Raw genomic sequence first — 20,267 nt, forward strand, 5'->3', positions numbered from 1 at the left:
GCTGCTTTCTATTTGGGAATTAATTAAAATCTATTTGGGAATTTAATTAATTAAAATCATTAATTTCTTTAATAAATATAAGCTTATTTAGGTTGTCTTTTCTTGGGAGTTTTGGCAGATTCTGTCTTTCAAGTAATTTGTGTATTTCACCTAATTTTATTAAATTTGTAATCAGAAAGTTGTTATAGTATTCCTTATCCTTTTAATGTCTTTGAGAGTTTTATTAATATCTTCTCTTTCATTTCTGATTACTAATTCATGTCCACTCCGTTTTTCTTAGCCTAGGTAGGGGCATATTGATTTTATTGATCTTTTCAAGAATCAGCTTTTGGGTTTTGTTGATTTTCTCTCTTTATTTCCTAATTTTAGTTTAACTGATTTGTGCTGTTTTATTTTTTTCTTTTTTGTTTACTTTAGATTTAATTTCATCTTCTTTTTCTAGCTTCCGAAAGTGGAAGCTTAAATGATTGATTTCAGATCTTTTCTTCTTTTCTAATATATGCATTTAATGCTGTACATTTTCCTCCAAACACTGCTTTTGCTACATTCCACAATTTTTGCTATGCTACATTGTATTTAGCAGCTTTTACCTAGCATAAAATGAGAAATCATTTATTTGTCATTTATGAACATAGTTGTAGCTTTAAGATTCTATAATACAAGGCTTAAGATTTAGTATTAATAAGCAATTAATATTTTTCTGACTTTTTAAAATAATTTGAGGTGAGTTTATGTTTCAGTATTATCTACTGTAAACAATTTTAAAACACATTCCAAGCATGCAATTTTTTATGTTATAATAAAGTTGAGTAATAGTTTAATGTTACTTTTGTATTGAGGTTACACATTTGGATATGACTATTCGTGAGCACAGGGGAGAAATGGAACAGAAAATAATTAAATTAGAGGGTACTCTGGAGAAATCAGAATTGGAACTTAAAGAATGCAACAAACAGGTAAATTATTTTAAATTACATGTTTTATATTGTTTTTAAAAACAACATTTAAAAATTTGTTATTTTTAAAATGACATTCACATAATGTGGCTTTTTTATAAAATACATACAATAAAAATACTACATAATTTTAATCACCTTGTGCATGCTACTTTAAATTCATTTTTCTCTTAACTTTTTCCCCAGGTTTATTGACCTATAATGACAGAAATTGCATATATTTGAGGTGTACAATGTTTTGATATACACTGAAATAATTATCACAATCAAGCTAATTAACATATCCACCTCAGTTATTTTAATTATTTATTTTTGCTGAGGATGCTTAAGATCTATTTTCTTAGCAAATTTCAAGCATACATTTATTACTAACTATAGTTATGTGCCATACATTGAATTTCCAGAATTTACTTATCTTTTTCAACTGAAACCTTACATACCTTAACCAACATTTCCTCATTTTCCTCACTCCTCAGCCCCTGGTAATTACCCTCTTAATGTTATTTTAAATGTAGTTTTTCTTGTCTCAGTGTGTCTACCTATTTACCATCATGTGTACATGTTTGAATATGTATAAAATATCTCTGGAAGGATTTCTAATTCTCTTAACTAATGTGGTTGCCACTAAGGAAAGAACACAATGGAAAGGGAACTTTGTTTTCACTAACTATATTTGTCTCCTCTTGCACATATTACCTATAAAACAACTTGTAAGGCCATGTAACATTTGTTTTCTTGACCCCAATTTTCCTTTCTTATACAAATGTGATTGAGACTTTCATTTCTTTTGGTATATTGTAGGTATACAAGAATTCTGATGTTAATGTCTAAGTTATGGTGATCTTAAAAACACATTTTTATATTTTACTACTTGATATATATGTATTTGACACTTGACTTACTTGGACTGCAGTTATGATTAAAGAATTTTTCCGGGCAGCCCTGGTGGCTCAACGGTGTAGCACCACCTTTGGCCCAGGGCGTGATCCTGGAGACCCAAGATCGAGTCCCACGTTGGGCTCCCTGCATGGAGCCTGCTTCTCCCTCTGTCTGTGTCTCTCATGAATGAATAAATAGAATCTTTAAAAAAAGAGAGAGAGAATTTTTCCTTAGCTACATTAATATTGCTCTGTTTAAATTTCAGATAGAAAGTTTGAATGAAAAATTGCAACATTCCAAAGAACAGCTTCGAGAAAAAGAATTTGTAACACTACAAAATGAACAGGAGATAAGCCAACTGAGAAAGGAAAATGAACGAACACAACAAAAGATGAAAGAAATGGAAAGTGTAAGCAAATTATTTTCTGCCTAAGGAACAAAGTAAAATTATATAAAAAGTGATATAAATCTTTATGTTTTAAACCAGTTGGTTTCAATATATAGAAACTGTGCCATAAATATTTTTAGGCTAATTATTTGTGTCAGATAATTATTAGTTTCTTTGATCTTTTTAAGTATTTTACTCTGATGTTCCAGTCATAGGCAAGGGCATCATCGTACTTCTCTTTATATTGCCTGCAGGCATCGGCATGATATCTCTCACATAGTAAATGCACAATATGTGCTCACTTGGTCAACAAATATTTATTGAGAACGTACTGTGTGATAGAGCTGGAGATACAGATATTGATAAGATATACTCATTTGTCCTTGAGGAACTCCATCCAGAGAATAAATGAACAGATGACAATTGTACATGAAGTTTGATGACTTCGTATCATCAGTTTGTCTGTGTTGACTGGTGAACCCATTCTACCGACTTGCCTTTTTATTTTTATTTTTTTTAATATTATTTATTTATTTATTCATGAGAGACACAGAGCATGAGAGAGAGAGGCAGAGACACAGGCAGAGGGAGAAGCAGGCTCCCCATAGGGAGCCTGATGTGGGACTCGATCCTGGGTCTCCAGGATCACAACCCAGGCTGAAGGCAGCACTAAACTGCTGAGCCACCCGGGCTGCCCCCACTTGCCTTTTTAAAAAGTGAATTTGCTTCTAAGAGCTCTCATAGATGTAATTTCTTTTTGTTTTTAAATACTGTACTCAACTTTAAAACTTCATATAAGCTCTTTATTGTGTTTGATTATCTGATTGCTCCAGTAGAATGTAGAATCCATAAGGTTAGCCATTTTTGTCTCTTTTCACTTATAAGTCCTCAGTACCTAAAACAGCACATATCACATAGTAAGTAAGCATGAATAAATATTTGTTAAATTCTTTTTTTTTTTAAGATTTTATTTATTTATTCATGAGAGACACAGAAAGAGAGGCAGAGATATAGGCAGAGGGAGAAGCAGGCTCCTCGCAGGGAGCCCAATGTGGCACTCGATCCCCGGACCTGGGATCATACCCTGAGCAAAAGGCAGACTCTCAACCACTGAGCCACCCAGGCGTCCCAATATTTGTTGAATTATATACTATACACAAATTAAGCAGGATCTGTGAGAACAAGTTTGGACCCCAGGGAAAACAAAATAATTATTGGCCCAATCATTTCATGTTTCTTAACAAAAGCTGGCTAAAAATAGTTACATGAAATTTATATTGATATGTAATACAGTTAGACCCAAGGTTCCATTCCATACATCAGGATCCTAATGATTTGTACTCATTTCTTTCCTTCTTATCAGCCCTAAAGTCAAGTGTCATTACCTACCTTCTAATCTCCCTCACTAAGCTAATTTAGAACTAACTTACTTTTCACTGATTTTTTTTCCTCTAAGAAGATAATACTAGGGATTTAGCTTAGTAATGTGGAAGTGTTTAGGAAGGAGTATCAGTCCCAGTGACAAATTTTACTTTTACAGAGAATAAGGTCATGACCTTAACACAAACATGTGGATTAATGGTTAGTTTCAGGTATTCATGCCAATACATTCTCTATTTGTAAAATGAATAATCAGATATTAGCTTCTTTTTTCTCTCTATATTATTATGTTTTCTGCCATGTTATATTCACAATGATAAAGGATTATACAACTTGCATATTAGTCATGCAAAATATATCAGTTAGTCCCAGATTTATTATAGTACATTTTCTTATCATTAAAAAGGAAAAAAGCATTTTCTAAGTATCAGTTTCACAGTGTGGATGATATGCATTGTATGTTCAATTTTATAGAGACCGAGTTGGGATGGGGGAAATCACTTATTAAAAGAGAAATCAGAATAAGAAATAAGTTATCTATATTATTTAATTTTGAAACCTACAAATATTTTGTGTATCTCAGGTTATGAAAGAACAGGAACAGTACATTGCAACTCAGTACAAGGAAGCCATAGATATGGATCAAGAATTGAGGCTGACTCGGGAGCAGATGCAGAACTCTCATACAGAACTGATGGAAGCTCGTTGTCAACAAGTTCAAGCACAGAGAGAAATAGAAAGGCTCTCTAGTGAACTGGAGGAAATAAAGCAACTCTCTAAAGAAAAAGTAATCCCTACTCTAAATAATTTTACCTTACTAAAAATCTTTAAAATTTTAGCATTTACGTTTTTAAATTGTAGATTGTATTAACTGTGTTACACTAAATTTATGTAATGCCACTGAATTTACACTTAAAACTGGTTAAAGTGGTAAACTTTATGTTACAGATATTTTATTGAAATTTTAAGAAGAAAAATGTTATATTTAGCATAGCTTAGTAATACAACTAAGAAATCCTGCAGAACTGAGCTTTAGCCAAACTAATTAGTCTTTAGTAAATTGCATTATAAAGTACTTTTAGACTTTGAAATGAATTTAACCTATCATTTGAGGGAAAAAAAGTTAATCTTTTTTGAGTAAAATTTTTACATTTGTAGCTACTGTTATAAGTGAAACTGATAATCTAAAGTTATAGCTGTTATGAAGCCTGTAGTCCAGAACCCTTAGGAAGAGAAATTGCTTTTATTTCTCTTTTGCAAGAACAATAATATAAATTATTTTCCCTCAGTATTTGTTAGAAGATTAACAACTCTGCTTAAAAAATGCTTGGATTGATATGGTTAAGTTAATTACCTAGACTTTGAGAAAAATGTATTTATTGGTGTTTCAGGAAAGTGCCTGTGGATTTCTGCTTTTTATTATGGTTACTGATATAGTATAAGAATGTGTTAAAGTAACTTTTAATTTTGGTAAACTTAATGCTTTTTATTCACATTTCTGATTAGTTAGACTAATAAGGAATATATAAGGAATTTTTATTAGAATATATTAGGCATTTGGAAGTCTCCTAGGAAAAGCTCCTGAGAAGCTATCTACTTTCATCTCTGTCCTTATCAGTAGTATCTAAGTATAATACAATTGATTTTATGTGGATAAGGTAAGCTTAATTAATCAAAAAGTGAGTGCAAGTAGGGACTTATTTAAAGTGAGTTTATTTTTTTTCAAGTTTTATTTAAATTCAAACTAGTTTCAGGTGTAGAATTTAGTGATTCAGCACTTACATACAACATCCGATGCTCATCACAAGTGCCCTCCTTAATCTCCATCACCTATTTAACCCTTCCTCCTATCTACCTCCCCTCTTGTGACCATCAGTTTGTTCTCTATAGTTAAGAGTCTGTTTCTTGATTTGCCTCTCTTCTCCCTCATCCCTGAATGTTTATTTTGTTTCTTAAATTCCACATATGTGTGAAATCATATGGTATTTTGTCTTTCTCTGATTTACTTCACTTAGCATAATTCTCTCTAGCTCTATCCATGTCATTACAAATGGCAAGATTTCATTCTTTTTTGTATGGTTGAGTAACATTCCATTGTGTGTGTGTGTGTGTGTGTACCACCTCTTCTTCTTCTTTTTTTTTTTTTTTAACGATCCTATTTATTTATTCATGAGAAACAGAGAGAGAGAGAGAGACAGAGGCATATGCAGAGGGAGAAACAGGTTCCCTCTTGGGACCCTGATGCAGGACTTGATCCCAGGACTCCGGGATCACAACCTGAGCCAAAGGCAGACGCTCAACCACTGAGCCACCCAGGTGACCCTATACCACCTCTTCTTTATCCATTCATCAATTGATGGATATTTGGGCTTTTTCCATAATTTAGCTATTGTTGATGCTATAAATATCAGGGTGCACGTATCCCTTCAAATCAGTGTTTTTGTATCCTTTGGATAGATAAATGCCTAGTAATGCATTGCTAGATACTAAGGTAGTTCTATTTTGACCTTTTTGAGGAACCTCCATACTGTTTTCCAGAGTAGCTGCATCAGTTTGCATTCCAACTGACAGTGTAAGAAGGTTCCCCTTTCTTTGCATCCTTGCCAACACCTGTTGTTTGTGTTGTTGTTTTTGGCCATTTTGAGATGATATTTCATTGTAGTTTTGATCTGTTAGAAGGACAGTTTAAGATAAAATATTTCAACTCAAAACTCAGAGTTATATGTTCATATGTAAATCTTTTAATTTAGGACTAAACCTTATTTTTTGTGTGTATGGGTAGGGCCTTTGATTAGAATTGCACCCACTTTTTGCATTCCATACTCCTATTCCATCATCTGTTTCCAATTTTCATTTTAAAGTAAAAGGATTAAAAAGACATTTGTAAATCAGTCAGAATATAACGTCTTTTGTTTTACATGGGGTTTCTCACAGCATTTTACAACTATTTTCACTGCTTTAATTGGGTAAAAAATGTTTATGACTCATTCATTGAGCTGCTTCAAAGCATATAACTTTCTTTTCATATAAAAACTTTCTTTTTTGCATGTGTATTTCCTCAATGTTCATACATAATGTATATTAGAATTGCACACTTACAATCACAAGCACAACTAGTATAAATAGGTTTGGGTAAATACACAACTGACTTTTTAAAAATACTTTTTTTATTTGAGAGAGAGCACACCAGTGGGGGGAAGGGACATAGGGAGAAGCTGACTCCTCACTGATCACAACCCAAGTGAAAGGCCGATGCTTAACTGACTGAGCCACCCAGATGCCCCACAACTGACCCTTGATAAGCAAACAGTGCATCTGGTGAACAAAATGCACAGGGAAACCTTAGAGTAGACTTACCTGCCAAAGTTCAACATGCTTTGGTTATTCATTTGTTTTACAGAATGCATTGGTTAGTGAACTTCCATTATTTTATAAACAATATACTATTACAATACAATCCCATTCATGGTTTCTTCAATGTCTAGATTTTAAAGTACATCATTTAATAAGTTAACTTTGTGTATGAGTGCTTATATAGTATTATAAAAGATTAAAGTACTTCCATAAATGCACATGATTGGTTTAGCTATGGTAACCAAATAAATAACCTTTCCTTAATATGTTATTTTTAAGGAAGCTCATGGACACCATTTAGCTGAAGAGTTGGGGGCTTCTCAAGTACGTGAAGCTCATTTAGAAGCAAGAATGCAAGCAGAAATCAAGAAATTGTCAGCAGAAGTAGAATCTCTCAAAGAAGCTTATCATCTGGAGGTAAAGAAAGATGTAATTTGTTCTAGTATTCCCTGCTAAAGAGGATTGACCTATCTGGACAAAAGTATAAATCTAGCTTCTAAATGTTCGTTATAGAATAACTCATTGTGGTCCTCATTTCTGGTAGCTTAATATAACTTTCACTTCATATCCAGTGAGATAATATACTGTGGGGTTAAGAGCTTAAATTCTTGAGGCAGGCAGTCTAAATTTCACCTTATCATTTAGCACTTATGTGACCTTGAACAATTAACATCTCTAAAATGGGTGTAATAATCATATGTACCTCATAGAACTGTGTTGAGGATTAAATGAATAGAGTTTAAAGTTCTTAGACAAGAGGCTGGCTCATCATCATCATCCATCACCATCATCAGTTATAAAATAGCACCTGACAAAACTGGAGATACTCAGTAAACAGCATAAGCAGTTTCATGTGACATGAATCTATAATGCTTTGCAATTTCCAACATTTGTTCTGATAGTGAATTAGATAGGCAATATTAGAACTTGGTGCTTTTTATCTACTAGTATCTCCTGAGCCTTTATAGAAATGAGCAGTTTTAGCAATTAGAATAGCATTTCTTGTCTTTTTAAAAAACTACATTTAAAGATATCTAAAATGTATGTATTAAACCTAAATCAATTACTTATGGAGTTCTAATAAAGCATTTTTCTGTTTCAAGGATTACAAATACATTTATATTGAACTCCTTTCAAAGGAGTTTGGGACTATTTTTGTGAGGGATTGGTAGGGCTTGTAGTCCATCTTGTCTTGCTTAAATGCATTTAGATTCAGATAGCTTTGAAAATGTTGTGTCTGCCAAATAACACACATTCGCAAGCTGAATCCAAATAGTAGGCTAAGCGATTTCAATCCTTGGTCTTTAGAGACAAGTGGAATGCTATTGGATTCAACATAATTATTTAATAAATATTAGCTACTCAATCAAGTGACCATCAGTAATAACTAGTCCAGCTCAACTGTTTATCAGCAAGTATTCTTTGGAGTTTTATTATGTAGACTGTTCTGACTCAATTTTTTACTTTAAGTTTTATAAGCCCTCTGAAATGATTCATAAGCAGGTAGTACATGAAATGAATTGTAAAAATAGGTTTTACTACTGCTGTTTAATATTTGTTACAAATGTCTTATATACGTATGATATAAAAATTTGTAATGTTTTTATCCTCTTTGGTGCTTGACAAAAATTTATTTTTAAAGCATATGTTTGAATATAAAAATGAAGGAATATGGCATTAAAGCAACAGAGTTAGTAAGAAAATATTCAATAATTTTTAACAGCATTTTAAAAATTACAGGTTTCAGAATTGTCAGAAAAATAACTTAATAGTAATTGCAAAACCATTGATATTTTTAATAAGAATTAGATTTTTTTTAAGTTTTCATTATGGAAAATTTTGAAAGAATGGTATAAATCCTCCTATATTATTCAACTTTAGTAATTGTCAACTAATGTGATTTCACTATAAGTATGTTGACTGTTTCTTTTTAAAAGAGAATACTTTTTAGAATGAAAAAGGAGGGCTGTTTGTAACTACACCAGAACACCAGGCATAAAACCTGATCCATCTTAAGCAAACTGGGAAGTATGATCACCATATCTTTAACCTCACTCACTTCCCTTCCCCCACATACCTCATTCTATTTTGTGTGGGGTTTCTTTAAAGATTTTATTTATTTGAGAAAGATAAAGAGAGAACACAGCAGGGGGAGGGGCAGAGGGAGAAGCAGACTCTCCGCTGAGCAGGGAGCTTGATGTGGGAGTTGATCCCAGGACCCAGAGATCATGACCTGAGCCAAAGGCAGACACTTAACCAACTGAGCCACCCAGGTGCCCTCATTCTATTTTGAAGCAAATCCCAGACATCATTATTTTATCAGTAAACAGTTCAATAAGTATCTCTAAAAGATAAGGGCTATTTTTTAAAAACATAACCACATTATTATCACACTTAAAATTTGACAGTAATTCCTTAATATTATCAAATACCCATTATTTGTTCACATATTCCCAAATGTCACAAAAATATCTGTACAATTAAGTGGTTCAAATCAGGATCAAAAAACAGCCCATTATATTTGGTTAACTGTTACTCGGTAAATTTAAGACTATTGGTTTCTTCTTCCCTTTTTATCCTCTAATTGGTTATTTGTTGAGACGTCAGATGTGTATACCTATAAACAGAATTTACTTTAGTATAGAGGCATCTGGGTGGCTCAGTGGTTGAGCGTCTGCCTTTGGCTCACATTGTGATCCCAGAGTCCTGGGATTGAGTCCCGCATCCAGCTCCCTGCAGGGAGCCTGCTTCTCTCTCTGCCTGTGTCTCTGCCTCTCTTTCTGTGTCTCTCATGAATAAATAAATCTTAAAAAAAAAAACAAAACTTACTTTAGAATAAATGGAAGTGAAAAGTATTAGAATGTTTTTGAAACCAACTCCACTCAGTTTTTTTTCTTTGTCAATTTTGGGGCTGTATAGATGATTTCACATCAAGAGAACCATGCAAAGTGGAAGATTTCTGCTGATTCTCAAAAGACTTCTGTTCAGCAACTAAATGAACAGTTAGAGAAGGCAAAACTGGAATTAGAAGAAGCTCAGGACACCGTAAGCAATTTGCATCAGCAAGTCCAAGACAGGAATGAAGTAATTGAAGCTACAAATGAAGCATTACTTATTAAAGTAAGTAAACATATAAAAGTACATAAGACACATCAGTGAAAAAGTACATTTATGACTTATTTTCCCTGTCCTTGTAGTTTATAGAGGAAAATATGACCAAATGTTGACCAGTTTTAATAAAAAACATTTTATTAAGAAGACATTGGATGTGGGAATTATGAATATGATGTATATCATATTACCACAGGAGAAATAATTTATAAATGTTCAAACACAAACTTCTCATTTTTTAGATTTCTTTTTTTTTTTGTAAGAACATTTAAGTCCTATTTTCTTAACAAATTTCACAAGTACAATACAGTATTACCAACTATAGTCACCATGTTGTACTTTAGATCCTCAGACCTTATTCATCTTTTAGCTAAAAGGTTGTACTGTTTTATACTAACCTCTTACTATTTCCCCCACCACCCAGCAACCCCTTTCCTACCTGCTGTTCCTGAGTTTGATTCTTTTTTTTAAGATTCCACATATCAATGATAACCGTGAACTATTTGTCTTTCTCTATTTTGTTTTATTTAGCATAATGCCCTCAAGGTCCATCCATGTTGTTACAAATGGCAAAATGTCCTTCTTTCTCATGGCTGAATAATATTTCATTGTGTTTATGTACACACTATATCTTTATCCATTCATCTTTTGATGAACACTGGTTGTTTGCCTATCTTGACTAAAGGGTTCTGTGAATGAACTTAGGAGTGTATCTATCTTTTTGATATCCTGTATTATTTCCCTTTGTGTATATACACAAAATTGGTGTAGTAGGATCATATTTGTAGTTCTAACTTTAATTTTTTGTGGAATCTCCATACTGTTTTCCACAGTGGCTGTCCTAATTTGCATTCCCACAAACAGTGCACAGGGATTCCCTTGTCTCCACACCCACATCAACGCTTGTTATCTCTGGGTTTTGATGGTTTTTTTGTTTTCTGTTGTTTTAATACTAGCCATTCTGACAGAGGTGAGGTAATATCTTATTGTGGTTTTGATTTGCATTTCCCTGATAATGAGTGATGTTGAGCACCTTTTCACGTACATGTTGCCCATCTGTATGTCTTGGAAAAGTATCTGTTCAGTTCCTCTGCCGATTTTTAATTGGATTGTTTGGCTTTTGAGTTGTATGAATTTTTTATAGATTTCAGATATTCACCCCTTATCAAATATATGATTTGCAGAGATTTTCTCCTATTCTGTAGGTTGCCTTTTCATTTTATTTATTTTATTATTTTTTTTTTGCCTTTTCATTTTATTGATAGTTTACACTGCTGTGCAGAAGCTTTTTAGTTGGATAAAGTCCCATTTGTTTATATTTGCTTTCATTACCTTTGCTTTTGTGTCAAATCCAAAAAACTATTGCCAGACTTGATGTCAAGTAGCGTAACCCCTATTTTTTCTTCTAGGAGATTTATGCTTTCTGAACTTAAATTTAAATCTTTCGTCCATTAGGAGTTGATTTTTGTGTTCAGTATAAGACAGTGATACAGTTTCATCCTTTCTGCATCTATCAGTTTTCCCAGCACTATTTATACTGATACTATCCTTTTCCCATTGTGTATTCTTGGCTCCTTTGTCACAAATTAACTTGCTATATATGCATGAGCTCTTTCCTGGACTGTTCTGTTGATCTGTGTTTCCATTTCTATGTCAGTACCATACTCTTTTTTTATTACTATAGCTTTGTAATATAGAATGAAATGAAGAAATGTGATGCCTCCAGCTTTCTTCTTTTTTCTTAAAATTACTATAGATAGATGGGGTCTTTTCTGGTTCCATACAGACTTTAGGATTGTTCTATTTCTTTGAAAAATGCCATTGGAATTTGGATTCCAATGGGGATTAAAGTGAATCTGTAGATTGCTTTGGATAGTATATTAATTTGTACCCTACAATTTTATTGAATTAATTTATTCTAACCATTTTTTATGGAGTTTTTAGTGTTTTCTATATATAATATCATGTCATTTGCAAACAGAGACAGCTTCTTTCCAATTTGAATACTTTTTTTTTTTAAGAGGGAGTGGAAAGGGCAGAAAGAAAGGGAGAGAAAGAATCCTAAGCAGGCTCCTTGCCCAGCACAGAGCCTGACATGAGGCTTGATCTCACAACCCTGAGATCATGACCTGAGCCAAAATTAAGAGTCAGATGCTTAACTGACTGAGCCACCCAAGTACCCCTTATCTTTCTTTTTCCTAATTGCTCTGGGTAGGATTTCCAGGATTATGTTGAATAAAAGTGGCAAGAGTGTCCTTGGTCTTACCGGATGTTGAATTTTTTCAAATGTTTTTTCTGCATCTATTGAGATGATCTTAAGATTTTTATCCTTCATTTTGTTAATGCAGTGCATCACACTGATTTTTTTTTTGCAGATAATCTAACCATCCTTGCATTGTTAAATTCAAATTTTCTGCTATTTTGATGAGGAATTTTGTATCTATATTCATCAAGGATATTGGTCTCTGCTTTTCTTATAGCTTCCCTGTCTAGTTTGATATCAGGATGACACTGGCCTTATAAAATGAGTTTGGAAGGATTCCCTTCTTTTCTGTTTTTTGTTTGTTTGTTTGTTTGTTTGTTTTTTGGAAGAGTTTGAGAAGGGTTGATATTCTTCCTTAAATGTTTGGTAGAATTTATGGCGGATGTCATCTGATCCTGGGCTTTTGTTTCTTTGGAAGTTTGGAAAAATTAATTACTTACCCAATTTCCTTACTATTAATCAGTTTTTTCACATACTCTATTTCTTCATGATTGTCTTGGTAAATTTTATGTTTCTTAGAACTTACAAGTTTCTTCCAGGTTGTCCATTTGTTGGCATATAAGTCTTCATATCAGTCTCTAATGATTCTTTGTATTTGTTTGGTAGCAGTTAAAATGTCTCTCATTTCTGATTTTATTTATTAAAGCCCTTTTTTTTTTCTTGGAAAATCTAGCTAAATATTTGTATTTTGTTTATCTTTTTAAAAGCTTTTTTATCAGTTTCATTGATCTTTCCTGTTGTCTTTTTAGTCTCTCTGATCTGTTATTTTCCCTTCACCTAACTTTGGGCTTAGTTTATTTTTTTTTTTTTTCTAGTTCCTAAAAGTGTGAAGTTAGCTTATTTGCGATCTTATTTTCTAATGTAGGTGTTTAGCACTATGAACTTCTCTTTTAAAAATGTTTTTGCTGTATCTCATAATTTTTGGTATGTTGTATTTCCAATTCTCATTTATTTCAAGATAATTTTTTAAAAATTTCTTTAGCCTATTGTTTGGTAGCATATTTTTTAATCCCCACATAATTGTGAATTGTCAATTTTCTTGTAATTTATTTCTAGTTTTATACTATTGTGTTTGGAATATATTAATATTTCAGTCTTCTAAAATTTACTAAGACTTGTTTTGTGGCCTAACACATGGTTTACTTTGCAGAATGTTCCTTGTATGCTTGAGAAGAATGTATACAGGCTTTGTGCTGTATGGAATGTTCTACAAATGCTTATTAAGTCCATTTGATCTTATGTGCAGTTCAAGTCTAGTTTTTCCTTATTGAGTTTTCTGCCTTGATTTATCCTTTGATGAAAATGGGATATTCAAGTCCTCTCCCATTATTATATTTCTGTATTTTTCTCCCTTCAGGTCTGTTAATATTTGCTTTATATATTTAGGTGCTTCTGTGTTTTTTTGGTCCATAAAAATGCATGTCCATAAAATTATATTTACATAATATACTTATTAGATTGATCCTTTTATCATTACATAATGATATTGTTTGTCTCTTCCTACTGTTTTGGCTTAAAGATAATTTTTTCTGATGTAAGTATAGCTACTCCAGTATCCTTTTGATTTCCATTCACATGAAATATATATTTATCTCTTTTATTATTAAATTTTTAAAATTTTTTATTTAATTTTTAAAAAGATTTTATTTATTTATTCATGAGAAAGAGAGAAAGAGAGGCAGAAACAGAGGCAGAGGGAGAAGCAGGCTCCATGCAGGGAGCCCAATGTGGGACTTGATGCTGGGACCGTGGGATCATGCCCTAAGCCAAAGGATGCTCAACCGCTGAGCCACCCAGGCATCCCAATTTTATTTTATTTTGAATTTCAGTACAGTTAGCATACAATGTTATATTGGTTTCAGTTGTACAATAGAATTATTCAACATTTCCATACATTACCCTGTGCTCATAAAAACAAGTGCACTCCTTAATCCCCATCACCTGTTTTACTCATCTGTTTTCTTAATTTTCTCTTTCTATTACTTCATTAGTAGTATATAGAAATATGATGGGTTTCTGAATATTGATTTTTATATTCTGCAACCTTATTGAATTCATTTATTTTCCAGTAGTTTTTTTGGTAGAGTCTTTCGGGTTTTCTATACATAGTATCATGTCATCTGCAAATAGTGAAAATTTTACTTCTTACTAATTTGGCTGCCTTTTTTCCTTGTCTGATAACTATGGCTAGGATTTCCAATACTGTGTTGAATTAAAGTGGTGAGAGTAGACATCCTTGTCATATTCCTGGTTGTAGGGGAAAAGATCTCAGTTTTTCACCATTGAGTATGATGTTAGCTATGAGTTTTTGACATACGGCCTTTATTATGTTGAGGTATGTTCCCTCTAAACCTTTGTTGACAACTGATGTATTATTGAACACTACATCTGAAACTAATGATGAGCTGATATATTAGTTGTTTCAGAGCACTACATCTGAAACAACTATATGTTGACTAATTGAATTTAAATTTAAAAAATTTAAAAAACACTACTTTGGGAAAAAAATAAACCTACTTTGTTAAGTGATTTTATCATGAGTGGATGAATGGATGTTGTACTTTGTCAATGCTTTTTCTTTGCCTATTGAAATGATCTTGTGGTTCTTATCATTTCTAGTGTTGATATGATGTATTACATTGATTTATGAATAGCAAACCACCCTTGCAACCCCAGAATAAATCTCACTTGATGGTGGTGAATGAACTTTTTTAATGTATTGTTGGATTAAGTTTGCTAATATTTTGTTGAGGATTTCTGCATCTCTGATAGATTTTTTTAAATGTATTCTGTCTCTATTGAGGGTGTCACTGAGGTCCTCCACTCTTTTCTCAAGTCCAGTGAGGATCTTTATGACTATTAGTTTAAATTCTCCATCAGGCATATTATCTTTGTTTCATTAGCTCTCTTGCTGTGATTTTGTCCTCTTTCATTTGAGATGGATTCCTCTGCCTCCTCATTTTGTCCTTCTGTGTCTGTTTCTGTGTTTGGAAAGTCAGCTATGTCTTCTGATCTTGAAAGTCACAGCCTTATGAAGAAGAGGTCCTGTATCTGACCTCACACTGCACTATTCCCTATTCACCAGAATTTCATGCTCCAGAAGTGTCTTTTATGTGTGTTCTACGGTTGTGGCTGAGCTGCATTTGCCTTCAGTCTATTCATCTGCAATGGCTGTCTTTGCCTGTTGTGGACAGGGTTTGGTCCCTGTGTTATTAGTTGGCCAGTCTGGGGCTGCCTCGGGCTTGGGTTGGGTCAGACCAGGCATTTGCTAGAGCTACAGTAGCACTGATCTGCAGGATACCCTCCGTGTGTTGTCCCCAAGAAGCTTTTGTTGGTGGGCAAGGCCTGCAGTCAGACCAGATGTCTGCCCCCAGCCCACCTCTGGGGCCACAGTTGTACTGATATGTGTGGTTATCTTCCCCTCTTCCTGGAGCAAGAGGCACTTTGGAGTGGTGGTGGCCCCTGTCAGGGCTGCTTTCACACTGCTAACTTGTACCACCACTTTAGATAGATTCCTGTCAAGGGCAGGTCTGCAGGAGAATACAGGGGTGGGATGCACAGTATTTGCTAGTCTATGGGAGGGGACTTGGAGCCACTTTTGAAAACTTGCCCAGGCTAGGTTGCATAGGGCAAATCCGCAGGACATAGGGATAGGGCACACTGTTAGCAAACTAGGTGGAAAGTGTTTGAGCTGCACTGGTTCCCACAAGTGTCTTATTTATCTAGGCTGGGGGGCAAGGGAGGGAAGTGGCTTCCAGCAGCTCTTGTGTTCTTAGAGCCTTCCAAAGATTCCTGCCCCCTCCAATACACACACCCTGAGATTAGTAAACTGATCTCCCTCTCATTTACCCCAGGCAGTTTTTCAAACTGCTGCTTCTATGCTATATCTTTATGGGACTGTTTGCTGCTCTGTCTCTCTAAGGGTGGGGCTCTACCCTTCCAGCTCCTCTCCCAGAGTCCAGCCTGCTGATTTTTAAAGTTCCACTGATGGTAAGAACTCACAGAGTTGAGCCCCTAAAGTTTTCAAAGCCAAATGTTACAGGGATTCATCTGGTATACCAGGGCAGGTCCCCTGGGGTTCTGGCATAGAGTGTGTTCCTCTCCATGCCCACAGTATCATTCCCTCCAGACAGTCCCACTGGTCAGTTTGGCTCCCAACCAAGTCTCCTTCCTTCCTACCCTCTTCTTTGTGGCCTCTTCTCTACAGTTAGCAGTAGAGAATCTGTTCTGCTAGTCTTTGGGTCATTTTCTGGATTAGTCACCCTGATGTGCGTGTTATCTAGTTGCATCCGTGGGATGAAGTGAGCTTAGGATCCTCCTACTCGGTCTTTCCAGGAACTCTTCCCTATGTCTTTTTTTTTTTTTTTTAAGATTTTATTTATTTATTTGTGAGAGACACAGAGAGAGAGACAGAGAGAAAGGCAGAGACACAGGCAGAAGGAGAAGCAGGCTCCCCGCAGGGAGCCTGACGTGGGACTGGATCCCGGGACTCCAGGACCATGCCCTGGGGTGAAGGCAGGTGCTAAACCGCTGAACCACCCAGGGATCCCCCCTCTCTATGTCTTTTAATTGTTTATATTAGAGTTACCTACCATCAGAACATTAGAGTGTTCTGAATTTAACTGTATATTTACTTTTACCAATGAGACTGAAACTTTAGTGTTTTCCTGTTACTATTTAGATTTTTTTTTTTTTTTCAGCTTGAAGAATTCCCTTTAAAATTTAGTGTGAGTCCAGTAGAGATGAATTCCTTTAGCTTTTCCTTGTTTGGAAAATGCTTTAACTTTTAATTCTGAAGGACAGCTTTGCCAGGAAGAGTATTATTGGTTGGCAGGTTTTTTTCTTTCACCACTTTTAATATATCATGCCACTCTCTTCTTGCCTATGATTTTTCTTTTGACTGTTTCACAGGAGTTTCCTTATATATAAGAAGTAGTTTTTCTCTTACTGCTTTTCAGATTCTCTCATTGTCTTTGATTTTTGACAATTTAATTATAATGTGTTTCAGTTTGGGTCTCTGGATTCATCATATCTGGAATTCTCTGTGCTTCCTGGATCTGGAGGTCTATTTCTTTTCTTAAGTTAAAGAAGCTTTTGTCCATTACTCTTTAAATAAACTTTGTAACTCTCAAAGTCACTGTTAACTGGCTCTAAAGTCTAGACTGAAGAAGAGTTAAGGAGGACAGAATAGGGGATCCCTGGGTGGCTCAGCAGTTTAGCGTCTGCCTTTGGCCCAGGGTGTGATCCTGGAGTCCTGAGATCGAGTCCTGCATTGGGCTCCCTGCATGGAGCCTGCTTTTCTCTCTATCTTTCTCTCTCTTTCTCTCTCTGTCATGAATAAATAAATAATTTTTTTTTTAAAAAAAGGACAGAATAAAAAAAAAGCTAATAGACGAGCAGAAGCTGGCATAACTATAACAATTAGAAGTAGCTATAAATAATAGCAGTTCCACTGACAGCAGCAGTAAATGACAGAACAGAAACAGAAGTGAGGGAGAAGGAAGAATGTTGGAGGCAACTGATCTTTCCAGCTCACTTAGTACCCTCATAAATACCCTATTATGAGGTTAACTGGAACAAGGGCAAAGCTTAGACCATTTTCTGAGAGTGCTAACAGCCTTACTATATTATGGCATGCTGTAACAGTGACCACAACAGTGATCTTCTTTGAGTCTTAAGAAAAAGTTGAATTAGGTTTAAAGGTATACTACATTTCATTATAAGAACTAAATATTAAACTGAAAGCTACATGGATTCCTACTTATCTGAGATACCACAATCCTCAATTATGGCTAAATAACTCTGTAGCTAGAGTTAAAAAATATCAACTGCACCCAAGCTGTGGGTGTCAATTCTATAGCTACTTTATTAATTGTGATTATAAGAATGTAAATACAAGATTTACTACAAAAATTGGCACTCTGGCCACTTGGGGTTTTTGGGGGGTTTGTTTTGTTTTGTTTTGTTTTTGGCCACTTGTAAATAACTTTTACCAGATGAAGTAACAGATATCAAAGAACTGAAATAATCATGTTAAACTTTCATTTTGTAATGTATTCTGTGATTATGAGTTTTAGTAAGTATAGTATTTTTAGAAAGAATAGAAACTATCAGGGGGATCCCTGGGTGGCGCAGCAGTTTGGTGCCTGCCTTTGGCCCAGGGCGCGATCCTGGAGACCCGGGATCGAGTCCCACATCGGGCTCCCAGTGCATGGAGCCTGCTTCTCCCTCTGCCCTGTGTCTCTGCCTCTTTCTCTCTCTCTCTGTGACTATCATAAATAAATAAAAATTAAAAAAAATTAAAAAAAAGAAACTATCAGATTAAAAGTCACTAATACCTATAAGAAAAGGAAAAATGTATTTGAACAGAAGACTACTACACATTATTTGTGTCTTCTCTTCATTTTTTTAGGCTTTATGATTTTTCAGTACATGTAGTCTCATTCTTAGGATTCCAAAGTTGGGTCAGAGGACCCAAATGAAGGACATGGAAAAATAATAAGAATGAAAAGCTTAATATTTAATCAGTCCTTACTAAAAGGCTTTTCTTTGAAAAATTTCTGGTGTAATGAAGCTTTTGTATAATGAGAATATGTGAAGCAGAGTAGTTAATATAGATTTATTTCCTATAAGGAATTCTGAAGGGAGAAGTTTTTCATATGTATATATATTTTAGGTGAGCAAAATATAGTGTATCATTATACTTAGGAAAAGAAATTTTTAGATGTAACATTTCAGCCTTAAATAGAAACTGATACTGTCATTAGCAGTTTAAAAAGAAAAACTGGTATAAGGAAAATCTAGTTATCAGGGAATTCCTTAGTATAGTTTTAACATATTTCAAGTGAACATATTTGTCCCAAAATGAAGGGTTTAAACAGAGCTTTGAAATATCTCTTGGGTTGCTGCTATAAAAGAAATTTGTGTTCTGGGCAGAAGGTTGACTTAAGAAATCATGGATGGACTCTTAGAAGACATTTAAGTAACTTATTCATTTAACAAAAATGTATTGAACACCTATATATTTTTCTACAGGAATCAGAATTAACCAGATTACAAGCCAAAATTTCTGGACGTGAAAGGGCAGAAGACATTAAGTTTCTACCAGCCCTGCTTGCATCTGCAACAGAAATTATGCCTGACATTCAAGATCCAAAATTTGCTAAACATTCTCACACAGCCTTTTTCAAGTGTAGAAAACTGCGTCGCTCTATTAGTGCCAGTGACCTTAATTTCAAGACTCATAGTGATGAAGATCTTTCCGAAGAATTACTGCAGGACTTAAAAAAAATGCAGTTAGAACAGCCTTCAACATTAGAAGAAAGCCAGAAGGATCTGACTTATACCCAGTCAGACTCATTTAAACCTCTCACATATGACCTAGAAGATGATAGTTCTGAGAATAATGACTTCAGTACTCTCAGTGGAATGCTAAGATACATAAACAAAGAAGTGAGACTATTGAAAAAGTCCTCTATGCAAACAGGTGCTGGTTTACCTCAGGTATGTATGTCATATATTCAAAGTTATAATAATTTGTCTCCAATGAATATAATTTTGTTATTTGTAGAAAAATATATTTAAATGAAGCATGCCGGGCAGCCCCAATGGCTTAGCGGTGTAGCGCCCGCCTTCAACCCAGGGCATGATTCTAGAGACCCGGGGTCTAGTCCCATGTCGGGCTCCCTGCATGGAGCCTGCTTCTCCCTCTGCCTATCTCTCTCTCTCTCTTTCTGTGTGTGTCTCTAATAAATAAATAAAATATTAAAAAAAATAAAGCATGCCATTGAGTGATATACAAATATTGGAAGTTCAAAAAAAATCCATTGTAAGTAGGGTTGAAAATTTAGCTTTGATTAAAATAGCCTATACATTTGATTAAATATATAATCTTTATATTTGATTAAAGAACTAAGTCTGCTTCATATTAGAAAAG

The 20,267-nt window shown here is 34.4% G+C and overlaps 1 protein-coding gene across 19 annotated transcripts in view; it reads left to right on the forward strand.

The window, feature by feature from the left end:
* The window catches only part of CCDC18 (coiled-coil domain containing 18), a 108,765-nt gene that overhangs the window by 69,227 nt on the left and 19,271 nt on the right, over positions 1–20,267 (forward strand). For 18 of the 19 annotated variants that reach the window (XM_072834532.1, XM_072834536.1, XM_072834539.1 and 15 more), the window contains 6 exons: positions 840–956; positions 2,101–2,244; positions 4,187–4,390; positions 7,237–7,374; positions 9,877–10,077; positions 19,367–19,834. In XM_072834532.1, the coding sequence (XP_072690633.1) occupies positions 840–956; positions 2,101–2,244; positions 4,187–4,390; positions 7,237–7,374; positions 9,877–10,077; positions 19,367–19,834 (1,272 nt within the window). The remainder of the gene's footprint in view (positions 1–839; positions 957–2,100; positions 2,245–4,186; positions 4,391–7,236; positions 7,375–9,876; positions 10,078–19,366; positions 19,835–20,267) is intronic. The other variant, XM_072834535.1, reaches the window with a different exon arrangement.

Source organism: Canis lupus, chromosome 8 (assembly GCF_048164855.1).
Source record: "Canis lupus baileyi chromosome 8, mCanLup2.hap1, whole genome shotgun sequence".
NCBI classification, from domain to species: domain Eukaryota; kingdom Metazoa; phylum Chordata; class Mammalia; order Carnivora; family Canidae; genus Canis; species Canis lupus.